Below are 18,249 nucleotides of genomic sequence, written 5' to 3' on the forward strand. Positions count from 1 at the left end.
GCACTCCCATACATCTCTCTCATTCCCTCTCTCCTACTGTTTCCATTTTCTCCACTTCTAGCACTTCCATATCCCTCTCTCATTCTGTCTCTCCTACTACTGTTTCCATCCGCTCGTCTTCTAGCATTCCCATACCTCTCTCTCATTCCATCTCTCCTACCGTTTCCATTCTCTCCTCTTCTAGCACTTCCATATCTCTCTCTCATTCCGTCTCTCCTACTGTTTCCATCCTCTCGTCTGCTAGCATTCCCATACCTCTCTCTCATTCCCTCTCTTCTACTGTTTCCATTCTCTCCTCTTCTCGCACCCCCATACCTCTCACTCATACTCCTTGAATTCTCTCTCTCCCCTACTCTGATTCGCCTTGCATTTATCTCTTCCATTCTCCTAATCTTATCTTTCATACTTCTGCTCTCATTCACTAGACATTCCACCTCCTCTTTCAACTCATCTATCTCCCTCTGCAGGTCAGTCACTCTTAATCAAAATTCACTCTCCCAAACAAAACCATCTCCTAAACTTCCACAGTCACTCACACCTTCCACACTATCAACTATTATTTTCTCATTCTCTCCTATCATACTACTTGTCTTCCTACATTCATTCTCCGTTCCTGGAGCAACAAAGTCGGATATCGATATATCTAATGTACTTATTTCCTCCAACTGCGTGCATTTTGCGCACATACGCTCTCCACTCTCTTTAACAAGCCACATATGTAATTCCCGAGAAGCATACATGCTGCAAGTACTGCATGCCACAAAGTCCCTTATGATATTGCTAATAATTGAGTTCTTAAACGGCGGAGGACTTGGCGTTACGCCACTTGCGACTGCTGCTGAATCCACCATCATTCCTTACTGCCGAGTAGCGTAATCTTTCCCTCTTAAATAATTATTCAATTAATAAATAAGAGGGGAAAAAAGTACAAACATTTAAGTACTAAATATAATTAAATAAAATGAAATATAACTAAATACAGTAACTTAGCTTCGTTTTGTCTTCCACCGTTACGCGTTCGATTCCGACGGTACCAACATATATTGTATCGCGACAGCAACTAACTTCCAAAAAACAACCACTGACGTACACTCGTATTCAGAGAAACAATTTAGCACTCAAGAACGTAGAAAAACGGGGAAAAAAGCGGACTATTCACCGATTATAAATCACTTTCTTCTGCACAGCTCAAATTCACCGCCACGTGCTACGGCTACTCTAGCGCCACTCATGCTTGTCGAATTTGTATTCTGAAGTAATATTTTAGTATATTTTGTCAGTGTTTTTTGTGCAGTGTTTGCACAAAGCAGGTGACCAAATCGGAGTACAGTACCCCAAGTGTGGTCTGACCAGTGTTTTATACAGTGGCACAAACCACCTCCTTATTCCTGAAAATTAACATAAAGTTGCAGTATACCCTCTAAACTTCAATCTGCTCTAATCAGCCATCACTCCCAAATCTCGAATCTCATCCACTTCATGGTGTACAGTGGCATCAACATAGTACACTGCCTTATATTTCTACACTCGAAAATGCAACTTTGCATTTATTAATATTAATAAGTCCCCGCGGTTAGCCTAGTGGCTTTGCGCTTCGCAACCATATGCCTGGGGAAGGAGTGTCCTAGGTTCGATTCCCGTCCATGACGTGAGGAGCTTAAGGATCTTCCTCAGCGATAGCCAAGTTAGCCGGTCTTGGGCGTGGGCCGCAGGGTTTTTTCTGCCAGTTTATCTGAGGTTTTTCATCCCGCAAGCAGGCAAACCGGCCCCGTGAACACACAGGTTACAGTCATAAATACTTACGGCAAGGAAGGCAATGGGAAACCACCTTGCTCATAATCATCTCTCCCTAGATGGTAGCATGTAGCTACCCTCCTGCGGCCGTATGGCAGATGGGAACCAGAAGAATATTAAAACAACAACCTCACTCCTTTGTAAAAGCCCAAAGTTAAGAGAATTAACATGAGCAGTGCTACTTCATTCTCCAATTAGGCACTGTGATGCTACTCCCATGAATACCACTGCCACCAAAAGTCGCCGATAGGGGAAATTTTGGCGCTGGCAGAGATGAAAACAAGTCGATAATTACATTAAAGGAAGATAAAATGGAATAATAACATTTCGACGGTGTAAGCGACAGCCGTGTCACTCATTCCAACTGGATACGTGGTGCGTTACAATGATAATAAGAATAATAATTAAACTAAAACAACAAAAATTTGCACAATCCTTTTTACCTGCGCTTACTGCAAATATTTGACTGCTTTCGGCTCTGCCAGCGCCAAAATTTCTCCTATCAGCGACTTTTGGTACTAAATTTCTTTTTCGCAGAATTCATCTCCCCTAAGCCTTCGAAAGTCTCAATATAAAATGTGGTCTCATTCCGTGTATAAGTTTTAGCTACAGATACCTCCAAAGAGGGAAAGTTAATTTATGGCCATCCTGTATTATAAGGGCTAAGTTAGGCTTTTTTTTTTTTTTTTTTTTTTTTTTTTTTTTTTTTTTTGTCCCTAACTAATTTCTCCACGATCTTAACAACTACTGATGACACATAACCTGGCTTATAATTAGACACGTCCAGTCTGCTTCCACCCTTATGCACTGGCACTATCTTACCTTCCATCCATTCCCTGGGCACCTTTCCCCTAGTCAGACTTTTATTGAAAAGCCAGGTCAAAGGAGCTGTCAGTTCTTTCACTCGTGGTGAAATACCTTCCAGTCCCACAGCTTTATTGACATACAGTACTCAATATTTGGAACACACTCTCCTCCTGCATCTCTAAACCTCGAATCTGCCCTATCCCTCTGGTATTAAAATTTACCCCTCCAGGATGAAATACTCCAATAAAGTGTTCATTGAACAATTCCACTATGTCCTCTACATCAGTCACTCTATTCCCATTTTTATCCCACAATATCATTCTTCCACAGTCATTTCTCCTCCTACTGGCCACATAGCTAAAAACATTCCCTAGGATTTTCCTTGGATTAAGGACCAATCTTTTCTCATATTCCAGTTTCGCTTTCTTTACCATACTAGTCACTTTCCTGGCCTGTGTCTTATATTCTTCATGCATTTACACTTGATCTGTCTCCTTATATTTCTTCCATAGTCTCTTTTTCACATGCAGTTCTTGTTAAATATTGTTTGTCATCCACATTACTCCAAATTTTATCCTCTTCTTCACACTTGTGAAATACAGCTTACTGTTATTGTAACAAATATTTCCCAAGCACTAATGATATCCTGGCCTTCTAATTCCTCCCTCCATGGAACTTCCCCAAGTTGACATTTAAGTCTATTATAATCATCTGCCTTATAATTCCTGATATGTTCCCGTCTCTTTGATACTCCTACATGTCTATTCATCTTCCAAGTCAAAACCACATCGTCACTCTCTCCAACTGGTGGGAGAGATGTCATCACACTTATTATCAGCTCTTCTGATGCTATGACCAAATCCAAAACTCTTGAACCTCTTGTTCCCTCTATTACATGTTGCCTAAGACATTTGTCCCTCAATAATTTTTGAAATTCCATCCCCTTATTGCTACATGCATGTTCCTCTCCCCAATTTATACTGCTCTACTTGCCAAGCTCAATTGTCTAAACATCTCCTGGTCCCCCACCCTCTGTGCTCCTTGGTTTGTAGCAACACCCCACTAAATATCATGTCTTGCTGCCTTTATCTCAGACCATATGCTTTCAAAATCATTAATGTCACTGCCTTCCAAAGCTTCCACTCTTAGAAGATATCACTTATAAAAATGCTTTACCCTGCTACTTCTATGCCTGTTATTATATCCTCTTCTGTCAACCACGTCTCAGTGTTTCCAATAAACTTTGGACAGGCTCATGGAACTAATCACACCAACTTGCTTGCACCATCTCCACAGCAATTTGTGTTTCCCAACACAGCTTGTTTGATTTCACTGTTCATTCATTTCACTCCTGCTCTGTTTTCTCGCTTAACCCTTGGTATGCAGTTATATATTGCTTTTGTTAGGTACTGCCTTACAAATTCCAATGCTTTGTCATCATCTCTTCTGCACAGCTGATCTACCCATTGATATACAACATCTGAAGTTTACCTAATTAACAAATACCTCATACAACTACATCTTGTGATGTTATCACCAAATCCAACTTTAAAACCTCTGAAACCTTTGATCATATGCAACTTAAGATATTTATCCCTCAGATCAACAACTCACTCTCTTAATTAAATCTGCTAGTTCCTTTGGTCACATTCTGTTTATGATGTTTATCTCTCAGAAAATTAACAATGGAGAGGATTCTTTGCATGAAGAGTAGTTGGTAAATTAAATGTATTGCCTGACATTGTGGTGAATGTGGATTCATTGATATATGGACTTTGTGTGTAACAGTGTGTACCTTTTATAATCAGTCTTTTGACTTAAGTGGAGGCATGATGTTAATAAATAAAATAATAATAAAAACAGGTTAAACTCTAATAATTTTAGTTAGTGTGTGCTGTGATCTAACAAACAGCCTTCATATTTCTTCTCTCTCTCTCTCTCTCTCTCTTTCCAGTAGAATTCAGCAAACAACACTTTGAAATTCTTTGATCTGCAATCATTCTATGATCTGGCTACAAAACCATGACATTCTTTTTCAAATGTCCTGCAACCTAATTCTCATCAGATATGTTTCATATCATAATTACTGGCCCATTGCCTGGCAGGACAATATGGCTGTTGTTGTTGGATTTATTATTATTATTATTATTATTATTATTATTATTATTATTATTATTATTATTATTATTATTTATTATCATCTGGTCTCTAGTTATGTGCAAGCCTCTCATTGATTGAAAAATCTTATTGAGAGGTCCACACATAACTCATTAAACTGTTAATCAAATAAAGAGCTAAAAGGCTTCACTTCGGCAATGTAAAAATTATTTATATTAAGGGGATATTTAATCCCACATTATTTCAAAGCCGAATAAGAAACTCTAAGATAGAAATCAGTTTCATGCTGAATATAGCAAGCTATAAATGTTCGGCGAGTCCAAGCATAAGAAAACACCTGGGGTACTGAAACAAACCCCCTTCCTTTCAATCATACTCCCATCAAACAGCAGATGAATGTTGTCGCCACACACCAGGATGCCACTGAATAAGAAGACAGCAACATCCTAAAGGTATGTCCGAATTTTTACTCTTATATTCTTCATATATTTATTATATGACACCTCCAGGGAGTCCAAAGACTCATCAAGAGAGAGAGAGAGTGTGCCAACAGCATTGAACAATTAATCCCTTCCAACTACTAATCACAATCAAACTTGCTTAACTTTTTGCATGAGCCATTAATAGCAGAGGCTCTACCAATTGACCAACTTATCTATACAAAACTTCAGTAATGCCCCCTAGAACTGAGTAAAAAGCTGACATTATAAAAAAGGGCACTATTAAACAAAACTAGGCTAAATAGCCATAAAATTAATAGCAAGTTGTTTTAATTAAAGATGCCAAGAAATTAGATTCTTAGTTTCATCCTTTATCCAAGTGTAAGCAAACACAATTTGTGCAGGAAGTAATTTCATGACTGGGCCACTTGTATATAGAGGCTAATGACTTGATTAAAGATTAAACCAAGAACATAAGTTCTTGGCATCTTTAATTTATAGTATAACCAAGTGAAAAACTTTTGACATCTATTTCTAATCAAGAGTTCTTTTCTTTTAAAAATGTATAATATTGTAATATTTGTGAATATAAATATTTTTATGCCACCATTTCATATAGCAGTACACTTAATTCAAATACAGCAATTGTTAATTTATAATAATTAATTTATGTAAAATAATAAAGTAATTTTTAATTACTTTTTAAAAAATCATACATTTTAAGTATAAAATGAGCTTTAAAATAAATGGTATATTTTATACTCAAGCACCTTATGCAATTTTTCAAGATGATAGGTTTATGTGGCGACTTTAATGGTGACAGTACTGATGATTTTCATACTCCAGCTGGTGGTTTGACTGAGGCACGCTCTGTTATGTTTGCTAATAGCTGGAAGGTCAATGAATATTGTCCTTATCCTGAGAATATTAACGACTCATGTCTTATTCATCCTAATCGAAAGAGTTGGGCTTTAAAAAAATGTGCAGTTCTTAAATCTACATTATTCGAGCCTTGCCACTCTGAAGTACCTCTTTTTCCTTATTATGAAAGGTAATAAAATTTGTTCATCTTTTATGCATTTAGTAAAAATTGTAAAGTTAAATAAAAATATAGAAATAATTGCACCATTTATAATATAATCTCTTATATAAATTGGTTCATTATTTCTATGGTTCATTATTTCTGTGAGTGAGTTAAGGGATAGATAATGCAGAAATCCTACTCTTGAGATCAAACATGGAACCTGTTCTGAAGCTGCTTCACATCTCCAATAGCAGGGAGAGATCTCTGACCAAGTGATAAAAATCAAATCTGCCTTAAAGAGTTTCACAAACATCTTTGCACTATGTGATTTGCTGTTATTATTATTATTATTATTATTATTATTATTATTATTAATATCTGACCTCCATGGACTCAGAGGATACATCGTGGGAAGTCCATACTCTCTCATTCCAGAAGATCATTGAACCACGTCTTAAACCCATTCATAGTTTCAGTACTCACCACACTTTCAAGCAATGCAATCTACCCATCACTCTCCATTCAAAAAACCTTCTTCTAACTCCCCTGCTCACACCCTCCTCATACTGTTTCCAGGGATGGCCTCCAGTTTTACCCTTGCCTTTCTCTACTCTATGAAATATCTCCACATTAATCTGGTAGCAATCCCCCTCACCAATGTACTTGTCTCAATCATATCATCTCTTCTTCTATTCACAAGGTGTATAAATTGCATTCCCTCAATCTTCTTTCTAGCTGACTTTCCATACACTTGATACTAACTTAATAAACATTTTCTGGATGTATTGGAGAAGATTCAGAGAATGTTTACTAAGTTAGTACCAGATAATGGGACCAGAGACGTACAGCTGTTTGGTGATGATGCAAAGCTGGGAATTGCTATGAGTAGTATAGCAGACATTGTGGCCTTGCAGGAGGATCTGAATAGAGTATATATAAGTGGGCAAATAGTGGAGCTATAAGTTTAATGTAGCAAAGTGCAGGATCTTGAAATTTGGCAGGCAAGGTTGGGATTGAGAGTATATAATTAGGAGAAATTTTGGAAGTGAAGGAGATGAGTGATGGTGGACAGATACTTGAAATTTAGGGGTCAAATTGTTAAAATATTGTAAGAATATCCCAATGGATTATGACAATAATGAGGAGGAGGAAGAGGACACTGACATGAGAAGCAAAGAAGTTATGATTTCCTTGCATAAGGCTTTGATCAGGCCACATATTAAATCTGTGCACAGTAGTCCATATGCGGCCTGATCAATGCCTTATACAAGGAAATAACTTCTTTGCTTCTGCATGTCAGTGTCCTCCTCCTCCTCATTATTGCCATAATCCATTGGGATATTCTTACAATATTTTAACAATTTGACCCCTAAATATCAAGTATCTGTCCACCATCACTCATCTCCTTCACTTCCAAAATTTCTCCTAATTATATACTCTGAATCCCATTGCCTGCCAAATTTCAAAATCCTGCACTTTGCTAATTAAACTTATAGCTCCACTATTTGCCCACTTACATACTCTATTCAGATCCTCCTGGATGATGCAATTCCCTGCTTTGCATCATTGCCAAACAGCTGTACATCTCTGGTCCCATTATCATTAATGCACTCCACCAGTGACCTCCCTCTTTTGGGATACTACTCCTTCATAAACAAACTACTGATACCTGTCTGACAGCCAATCAGCTATCCATCTTACTAGTCTGTTACTAATCCCAACTATTTCAATTTAGCTACTAGCTTGTCATGTGCCAGTCTATCAAAGGCCTTTTTAAAAAATAAAAGTACATCACCATATATGCATTTTGTTTATCAAGTGGATTTTTCACCTTGTTATAATACATATGCAGATTGCTGAAAACATGATCTCCCACCCTAACAAACCCATGCTGACCATCATAAAGAATACTACTATTATCAAACCACTTCTGAATCTCTGGCCTCACCAACTTCTCTAACACCTTAACAACAACCCATGGACTTACAGATTGGTCTATAATTTGTATCCTCAGTATTATTCCCTACTCCCTTTGTGAAATGGATCAGTTTATCCCACCTTTGATTCATTCTGTGACTTCCTCTCCTGATCCTGTCTGCTCACTGACAGCCTCATATAGTCCCCTCCCCACCAGACTCAATCTCTCCATGTATTCCTGTGCTCACCATTCACATATATGCATTGATTATTTCTTTTAAAATCTGCTCTGTATTCTGAAAATGGTAATGGATGCATCTAATCTAACCATGTCTTCATGGCACATCCTCTATTAATATGAAAATCAAAAAGAATGGTCCAAGAGCCTGTAGCATACTTCTACTAGTTACATGCCTTCTCCTGGATACTCTTCCATTCTACTCATTGATGTCTGTTATCATATCACCTGCTTCTTCTCCATTTCCTCAAATTTGCATAATAGATTTCTGAGTAGTATTCTGTTCAATTTATATTTTGTTATACCTGATCCACATACAAAATGTCACAAGACCTATAGTATATTAGTGCCACATGTATGTGGGCAAGAGGAATAGAAAAAAGGAGGAATTTGTTCACATTTTGCTTGAACAGCTGAGGGTTGTAATATTTGATGAAGGCAGGATGGAGGAGACTGTCCAAAGGACAGAAGTAGATGGAATGAAAGAGGAGGCAGTGAAATTGGTTTGGTGAGTTTCAAGATGGACTGTAAAAGGGTGTTGGTTAGCAGTGGCTCTTGTTTTAATGATTTTGGAGGAGAGTGGAGGAATAATAGTGGCAAATTCAGCAGTGCACTGTCCATGAAAGTATCTGCAGAAGAGGCACAAGGCAGAAACTGAATGTCTGTGAAAGAGGGATGTGAGAAGTGGGCATGTGAGAAGGGCAACATTAATTAGCTGGATTGCCCTCTTCTTGATAGAATCAAGCACTCTTAGAGAGGATTTTGGTGCACCACCCCAAATATGGGAGTAGTATTCCATGGTTGGGTGGATTTAGGATTTGTATAGTTAGCAGTTGTGATGTGAAGTAGTGTCTTGTGTGAAAAAAAATACACCAAGTTTTTTGGTGGCTTCAAAAGCTGCAGCTGAAATGTGGTTGTGCCAGGAAAGTTCAGAGGTGCAGGTCAGTCCAAGAAGAGAAAACTGATCATGTTTGATATCTCTGTATTACTGAAGGTTAGGGGAAGGGATGTGAGTTCTTTCTTGGGAGAGATCAGACAGGAGTGAGTTTTGGTGGCATTGAAGTTAACAAGGTTGTCCTTGCCCCACTGGAATATAGCTAGGAGATCTGAGTTCAGATTATTGATCATGATAGATCTTGAGGATTCTAATACTTGAGCACTACAAGGTTTGTCGAATGAAAAGGAGGAATGGAGTGTACTGTCATCAGCAAAGTTATAGATAGGATTGAAGTCTGTGAAATCAGGTCATTTATATAAAGAGGAAGAGAGTGGGTGAAAGAACAGAACCCTGAGGTAATCCTGCATTGGTGGGTAATGCCTTTGCAGTGTCAACAGTATCATGGCATAGTAACAGCTGACTTTAGCCAAGCTATCAGCTGAGTAAATTTCTAAAGCAAGACCTACCTTTCCCAAAACTATTTTGTCTCATGCAGACTATTGTATTCCCATCTATTTGCTTGTATTCTGCTTTTGACCAACTTCTCTTGTACCTTTATCACCTGAAATAATGATATGTCTGTAATTTGCTACGTCTGTATTCAATCCTTCTTTGTATAACAGAATGGTTTTATGCTCTTTCTTCTCCTTTGGGAATATTGCTAGAAATGAGACTTAAAATAAACAGCTATCAGATACACTGCCAATTACTTGTGCATCTCATAATATCTAGCTAATTTCTCATTTCATACCTTGGCTGCATTCACATTAAGACCCTAAAACATCCAAAACACATCCACTTTAACTATTCTGACATCAGTCCCTGTCACATCTGTCATTGCAGTATCACCTTCTAGACACAATTGCAAAGTGATCCTTCAATATCAACTGTTTTGTCTTCTTGCCACCTTCTTGCAATTAACCTTCTACGGTCTTCATTTTTCGCATTACATATCAAAAACCTTCTTGGGAATTCCTGTAGTTTGATGACTAATTTCTTTTATAATTGATTTTTCCATCCTTCATCTTTCTTACCTGTACTTATATTGCTCATCAGCTTGCTGATTACCTCTCTCTCTTTATATACAGTCCATAATATTTTTTTTTTTTTTGCAGTTCTGATTAATTCTCCTCTTAAATTATAAAAAGTGAGTAAATTGCTAAGGCAGGACCCACCTTTCTCAAAACTGTTTTGTCCCATGCAGACTATCATATTCCCATTTATCCATTCTCGTATTCTGACTTTGGCAAACTTCTCTTGTACCTTAATCACCTGAAATAGGTTTCATTTCATCATTTAGCTCCTATCTGATTTATCCTCCTGACTGAGTACACAGTGGGATATTGCTTTCTTCCAACACCACTTGAAAATCTCCTATGCACATCTAAAACCATATTAAATTATTATTCTGTTGCATTTATTTAAGCTATCCCCCAGGTTTCATATATTCACCTGCAAGTTGAGACTGAGCAGATATATGTGGAAAGTGTGATAAGGTGATTGGGAAAGGGCAACCAACCAGTGGATTGGATAGGACCGGTTACAGAACTAAAGGTGAATTGTTGTGTTTTTTACAGATGCCAGAAGTATGAGAAATAAGGAGATGAAATGGTTTCATTGATTGAGTTTATTTGAACCAAAATCGCTGGAATAAGAGAAACATGGTTGAATAAAGATGATATCATAATGGGAATAGAAATGGAAGGATGCAGAATTTTTTGCAAGGATAGAAAGGGAAAGAAGAGAGGGAGAGTGATGTTGCTGATGATAGCAATGGAATTAAATCCACATAAGGTAGACATGAAAGAGGGAAATAGTGGCACTGATTATAAGGCAGTGTGGTATAACATCAAAGTTGACAGGAAGACATATTTAGTTGGATGTAGCTAAAGGCCTGGGAATGTGGAGGATAGTGATGAAGAAATGTATAAATGACTTGTACTACTGTACAAAGGAAGGGTAATTATTGTCTGTGATTTTAATTATGGCAGTGTAGATTAGAATCAAGAGGTCAGCACGGTTAGCCTAGTGGCTTTGTGCTTCTCAACCATATGCCTGGGAAAGGAGTGTCCCAGGTTCGATTCCCATCGAAGACGTGAGGAACTTGAGGATCTTTCTCAGGCATAGCCAAGTTAGCTGGTCTTGGGTGCAGGCAGTAGGGTTTTTTTTTTTTTTCTGCCAGTTTATCTGGCATTTTTCATCCCGCAAGCAGGCAAACTGGTCCCGTGAACATATGCTTCTACAGCCAAAAATATACCCCCCCCCCCAAGCAGCAGCAAACTAGGCGACAGGTCAGTTGGGAGTGGTACTAACAAGAAGTCACATCTAAGTAACACGCAGACCCCTGCATAGGAAGTGGGAATAAGAAAGCGTTCTTAAGAGATAACTATCTCAGGCAGCACGTAAAGAAAGGCAAGTGAGAATTGAGAGTTTTAGACCTGATCATTTCTTTAGAGGATGTAATTGTGAGTGGAGTTTCACACTTTCCTCCAGTTAGTGAAAGTGATCATGAAGTGATCACCTGGGTTGTGGCTAGTCATATGTGGACTTCTGTGAGGAAAGGATGTATGGGAACTTACAAGGCTGGTGATTATCACAACCTTAAGAGACAGCTTGGAGCTATGGCATGGAATGAGCAGTTGAGCAGTAAGGAAATAAATGCTACTTGGGAATTGATAAAGAAATATATAAAAGCATCAATGTGTGAATGTATTCTGCAGGCCAAAAGGCTGAATAAGGTAGGTGTAAAATGGATGAATGAGGGACTTAAGCATTAAATCTGGAAGAAGATACTTTGGAAGCAGTGATGGAATGAGAAATGGTAATAATCTGTTTCATGAAGCCAGGAGAGTTACTCATTACTAAGGAAAACAAAAGTGCAGTATGAACAGAAATTGGTGAATCAGGCAAAGAAAAACTCTAGATAGTTCTTTAGATATATGGCAAGTAGAAGAAAGAATAATCATGGTAAGATGTTAATGGATGAAAATAGTAGAATGGTAACTGCTGCAGAAAACATTGTTGAGGTATTCAGTGATCAATTTATAAGGGATTTCATCCTGATCAGGGTGGAATTATGAAGAACTTAAGTGTAGAGGAGATAACAGAGGATAGCTTAATTGTGAGTGAGCAGGAGGTATTTGAGGAAATAAATAACCTTGATATAAAAAAGGGGATAAAATTTGATGACATATCACAATATGTCTTATCGGAATGTTCCAGGGAATTGACAGTAGCATCGGCATGCTTAATTTGTTTGAGGCTTACAACAGAACAGGTTACAAGGGAGTGGAAAGTAGGTAAAATTGTTCCACTGCATAAAGCTGGTGATAAGGCTGTGGCTTCAAATTATAGGCCAATCTGTATATCTGGGGTTTCAATGAAGGTACTAGATCAATTGGTGAGAAATAGGATACAGAATTTGGTTGAAAACAGCACTATTCTTTGTAGTTATCAGTATGGGTTTGTTAAGAGGAGATCATGTTTTACTAACTTATTTATGTACTATAACAAGGTGACAAATACCTTGGACAAGGGAGATGTGTAGGCAGTGAAGTACTTTGATTTTAGAAAAGCTTTTGATATGCTCCCACACAAAAAACTATTAATAAATTGAAATGAATGGGATTTGATAACAGACTTGTGCGTTGATTTGTGACTGGCTGTCAGATAGGAATCAGAAAGTTGTATATGGGAGTGCAGTATCCTGTAAGAGGAAGGTCACTGGTGGTGTACTGCAGGGTCAGTTTTAGGACCATTGTTGTTCATTTTGTATATTACTGAACAACAGTGGGATGGGATGAGCAACAATGATATTGGGATGGGTTTAACTGGTGATATGTAGCTGTTTGCAGATAATGCAAAATTGTGGAGAGCAATGCAGAGTCAAGCAGATGTTATGACCATGCAAGAGGACTTAAATAGATTTCATTAATGGGTAGGTAAGTGGAACAATCAGTTCAGTGTTGCAAAGTATAAGGTTTTGAAATTTGGTAAGCTATGATGGGATGCAAAGGTAGAGGAAATGAGTGATCTGGGTGTAGTGGGTGGACAAGGACATCAAATTCAACAGTCATATTGCACATGTTGTGAAGACTTCACATCGGATAATGACAACGATGTGGAGGATCCTGACATGCAGAAATAAAGCAGTTATATTGCCATTGTATAAGACTTGATCCTCATATGGAACAGGATCGAGGCTCATATGGATGAATAAAGCCTCATATGGATTTTGTGTATAGATTTGGTTGCCTTGTTTTTTATGGTGACTAGGATATGAGAAACGGTCAAGAGAAGATTCACAGAGGTGGTAAATGGTTTTGGGAATGTGGAGTATGAGGGCAGATTGAGAGAATGTCAATAGCTAAGCCTCGTTAATAAAAGGAAGATGTGAGTGGGATATGATCGAGACGTATAATCTAGTTGGGGATTGTTATCTGGTTGACATGGAAGTGATTTTCATAGAATGAGAGGGGAAGGTAGAAGAAGAGGCCATCGCTAGAAACTGTATAATGAGGGTGTGAGGAGCAGGTTCTTTGCATGGAGAGTGGTTGCTGGGTGGCATGCATTGCCTGAGTGCATTGTGAATGTAGGCACACTGAATCATTTTAAGGCATGGTTGGATGCCTCTGACTTCATGGAGGTTGAACGTTAGTAATTTTTTTTTTTATGTCTTACATACATATAATAATTACATTATAAAATTATAGAAATTACAAAATTTAAAAATTATGTACTTATAATAATAATAATAATAATATTTTTTAAATTGAATAATTTTTTTTATTAAAGTTATGATTGCATATTATTATATATATATATTTTTTTTTATTGATTTGATTGCTGTGTTGGAAGTAGGCTGATGTTTGGTAGATCAAATGAATGATCTGAAAGGTCCAATCAAATTGAAATTGCCAATATATTCTGGTGTTATTGCATCTGTCTTGGTGGGTCACATTCATTTTTATAGTGCTCTTCTTTTTGAACTAATTAGGAGACTTTTTTTTTTTCACTGTGGCAGCCTTTCTGTCTTCTGAGCTTTTAATTTGTATCGGCTTTGAAGTTTGTGACTTCCTCAAGAATATCTTGGCATCTCTGATCCACAAAAATTGGTAATTTTTTTCTGTTTTTGCTTTTCTTTCTTGGTACAACATATTGTAGTTGAATGGTGTTAAATATTTGGATAGGAAGATTGGTATTGTCTTGCAATGCATCCAGGCCCTTGGCAACTGTTGTTTTTTTCTGTCTGCTGGCTTTTATGAGATTGTCTCTTGTGGACTTGCTTGTAAGACGAAATATGATTGGTGCAGGTCATGTCAAGCCTTGTTTATTTCTCTTCATGGGAATTCGATTTATGGTCTGAATGTCGTTATGCTGTAGAGGGATGTCGATTGCATGGCCTAATTTTAAAACTACGTCTCTGAGGTTTTCTGTAGGTGCAGTTTCAGGAAGACCATTTCTAACAAGATCTTCTTTATATTATTGCCAATTTAAATGTTCGTATTGTAGTTTTAGGGAATTAAGTTCTTGACGGAGTTCGGATGTCTCTTTCATCAAATTGTGTTGCCTATCAGTTAGTGCGTTAATGCTGATTTTAATGTCTTTTAAAATCAGCAAATAACCGTTTGCAAGACTTCTTTCACTGCTAAATTATTATGTTTGATCAAATCCTCATATTCTCTAGATTTTTTTGTTATTTGTTCATTCTGTTTGTCAAAGAGTTCTTGCACAAGATCTACTAAGCTGGCTTTTATAGTCTCTAGACTGTTTACTATTAGTATATTTAAAGAGTTCAAATTATAGGACTCGCCTGCATTTTTTTTGTCTGTTCAGTTCGTCGTCTGATTTTGCCTCCAGTATAATCGGCTGCGTCGTAGGTGGCTGCCTCAGGTGCTTTTCCTGTTCTTCCTGCTTTTCCTATAATAATAATAATAATAACAATAATATTTTCTCATGCACTTTTTCTTCAATAAAAATTCTGCATATGCAACCTTCCCATGGCAGGTTAAGACTTGTGATCACCTTACCGAGTTGGATCCAATATATTTTCCTTGATTTTAAACAAATGCTCTGCTGTTGTCCCTGGAATCAGTACTCTCATTTCCCTCTGATCCATCTTGTTATAGATTATCTCTAAATACCTGTATGAAGTCTATTCACTTTCCTCCGTGTGAGCTATTCTATTCTTCTTACAATATGTATTACTATAGTAGATGTCCTCCATAACAGTTACTTGCCCTGCATTCATATTCCTTTATACTGTTGTGACCTTTGGCTTGGTACAGTAAGACCTTTTGCTTTCTTCAATAAATTCCTAATCAGTCAACCTATCAACCTGCATTATTGTGCTAACATGTGATAGCTGCTATTCACATCTTCCTTTGTCTACACTGGCCTATGGTTGCCACCAAATGCTAAATTTGTAGTGTTGGTCTCTGTCTCACACTAGATAGTCAGAAATTCTACTCATTTTGAGAGCAGTTCAAAATTACAACACCCTCCTTTTCTCATCCTATATGTAAACAATATACCCATTATATTCCATACCAAGTCACATTATTGCCTATAATGTTTGGCAAAATTGAACCAACTGATGCCCAAAACATCACTTCCATGTCAACCTGATAATAGCCCCTGACTAGCTTATATGTCTCAATCATATCCTCCCCCCCTTTCACCTATCCACAAGGCTCTGCAACTCACGTTCTCTCAATCTGTCCTTGTACTCCACATTCCAAAGACCACTGACTATGCTTCCAAACCATTTATAGTTCATAGAGAAGAATTTATGGAGACACAACACACACGTTAGAATAGTTAATTTACTTAACATTAGGAAAGTAACATTCGATGTTTTGACCTCTGTATTCAGGTCATCATCAGGAAAAATACATATGTATAAGATACAAGCTCATGACACTACACTGTACAAAAAGTAAGATGAATCTAAATGCTTGTTAATTATTTAACCTAGCTGACCTCTTGTGGAAAATAAATAAATAAAATAAATAAAATAAAAATATAAATTAACTAAATAGAAATAAAATAATTAAATAAAAAATATATAAAAAAATAATTTTTATTATTTTTTAAAATAAAAAACAAAATATGAAGGGAACTACATTACACATTTCTTAAGTCCTCTTATATTGAGATTTTCTTCTGTTTGGGCTTGTTCTTGTTCTACAAACCATTTGTTTAGAAGCATGGTCAGTGCTTCCAAACACTGGATGGGTCCAATGTTTCCAAACACTGGAAATATTGGAAAGGGTTCAGAAAAGATTCACAAAGGTGAATCTTTTCCAGACCCTTTCCAACATATCCTTGTCACCATGAAAACCTGACAACCAAATCTGTAAACAATAATCGATATGGGGTCTGATCAAGACCTTATACAGAGGCATCATAACATCTCTATTTCTGCATGTCAAGGACTTCTGCATCATTGCCATTATCTGAAGAGATGTCTTCACAACATGTGCAATGTGGCCCCTGAATTTCAGATTCTTGTCTACCACCACTCACAGATCTATCTTCTCTTCTACCTCCTTTAAAATTTCCTCACCAAGTGGATGTATTGCATTGCATCGTTGCTAACCAAATCTCAAAACCTTACAATTTCGCACACTGAACTGATAGTTCAACTTCCTACACATTCACTACACATTATCATAACATTACCTACACATTACCATAACATCCACTTGACTCTGCATTGCTCTCCCAGATTTGCATCATCTGCAAACAGCTGCATATCAATAGTTAAACTCATCCTAATATCATTAACATGCAAATTGAACAACAATGGTCCCAAAACTAACCCCTGATAAACACCAATAGTAACCTTTTTCTTTTGGGATATTGCCCATGTATACAACTTTCTGATATCTGTCTTACAGCAGTTACTGATCCAACTCAGAAATCTGTTATCCATTCACATCTGTTTCAATTAATTTACCAGCTTGTCATGTGGTAGTCTATCAAAAGCTTTTGCAAAATCCAAGTACACCACTGTATATGCATCTCCTCTTTCCAAGGTATTTGGATTAGAGGAGATGCATATACAGTACAAAATTAACTTATTATGATTATTATTATTCAGGCTCCCATGGTGTCAAAAGACTCATCATGGGAGGTCCTTCCTAGGAAACACAGAGTCTATCATTCCTTGAACTCATTGCCGTTCTGGCTCTAACCACACTATCAGGCAAAGCATTCCATGGTACAACAACCCCACCATGCAAAGAAACCACTCCTCACCCTCTGCTCACAGTTTCCTTTCGTAACTGCAAGAGATGCCCTCTTGTCCTCGCTCATTCCCATTGCTCCACCAAGTGAAAGAACTCCCCAGGGTCAACACTGTAACCATCTCTCAACAGTTTAAGAGTCTCAATCATATCACCTCTCCTTTTTATATCTACCAAACTCTGCAGTCCATATTCCCTCAACCGATCATCATAACTAACATTGTACAGTCTGAAACCATCTTTGTTATCTGCTTCTGTATCCTTTCCAGACTCAGTTTATCCTCTGCAATCTTGGGGACATAAATGGAGAACAATAGTCAAAGTGTGGTCTGATCAAGGCTTTATACAATGAAATGACAACTCTTATCTCTACAGGGCAGCGTCGTTCTCAGTATTGCAGCAATCCTATGGTTTACTTTCACCATCTTTGTAATATGTTACCTGAATTTCAAGTTTTCCATCAATCGTCACTTCTCGACCTCTTGTCACCGATACTTCCTTATACAGCGCCTCCAATTGAGTATACAGCCCCCCCCCACCCCCCCCCCCCCCCACCCCCCCCCCCCCCCACCCCCCCCCCCCCCCACCCCCCCCCCCCCCCACCCCCCCCCCCCCCCACCCCCCCCCCCCCCCACCCCCCCCCCCCCCCACCCCCCCCCCCCCCCACCCCCCCCCCCCCCCACCCCCCCCCCCCCCCACCCCCCCCCCCCCCCACCCCCCCCCCC

General features: G+C 38.1%; 1 protein-coding gene across 4 annotated transcripts in view; it reads left to right on the plus strand.

The window, feature by feature from the left end:
• LOC150094462 (hemocytin-like) overlaps positions 1-18,249 on the plus strand; it is a 2,636,009-nt gene that overhangs the window by 761,984 nt on the left and 1,855,776 nt on the right. For all 4 annotated transcript variants that reach the window (XM_090412206.1, XM_090412207.1, XM_090412208.1 and 1 more), the window contains exon 22: positions 5,948-6,210. In XM_090412206.1, coding sequence (XP_090268332.1) covers positions 5,948-6,210 — 263 coding nt within the window. The remainder of the gene's footprint in view (positions 1-5,947; positions 6,211-18,249) is intronic.

The sequence above is a fragment of the Typopeltis vanoorti genome, chromosome 22 (genome assembly GCF_054136105.1).
Source record: "Typopeltis vanoorti isolate ZY-2024b chromosome 22, IOZ_Tvanoo_1.0, whole genome shotgun sequence".
Taxonomy (NCBI): Eukaryota; Metazoa; Arthropoda; class Arachnida; order Uropygi; family Thelyphonidae; genus Typopeltis; species Typopeltis vanoorti.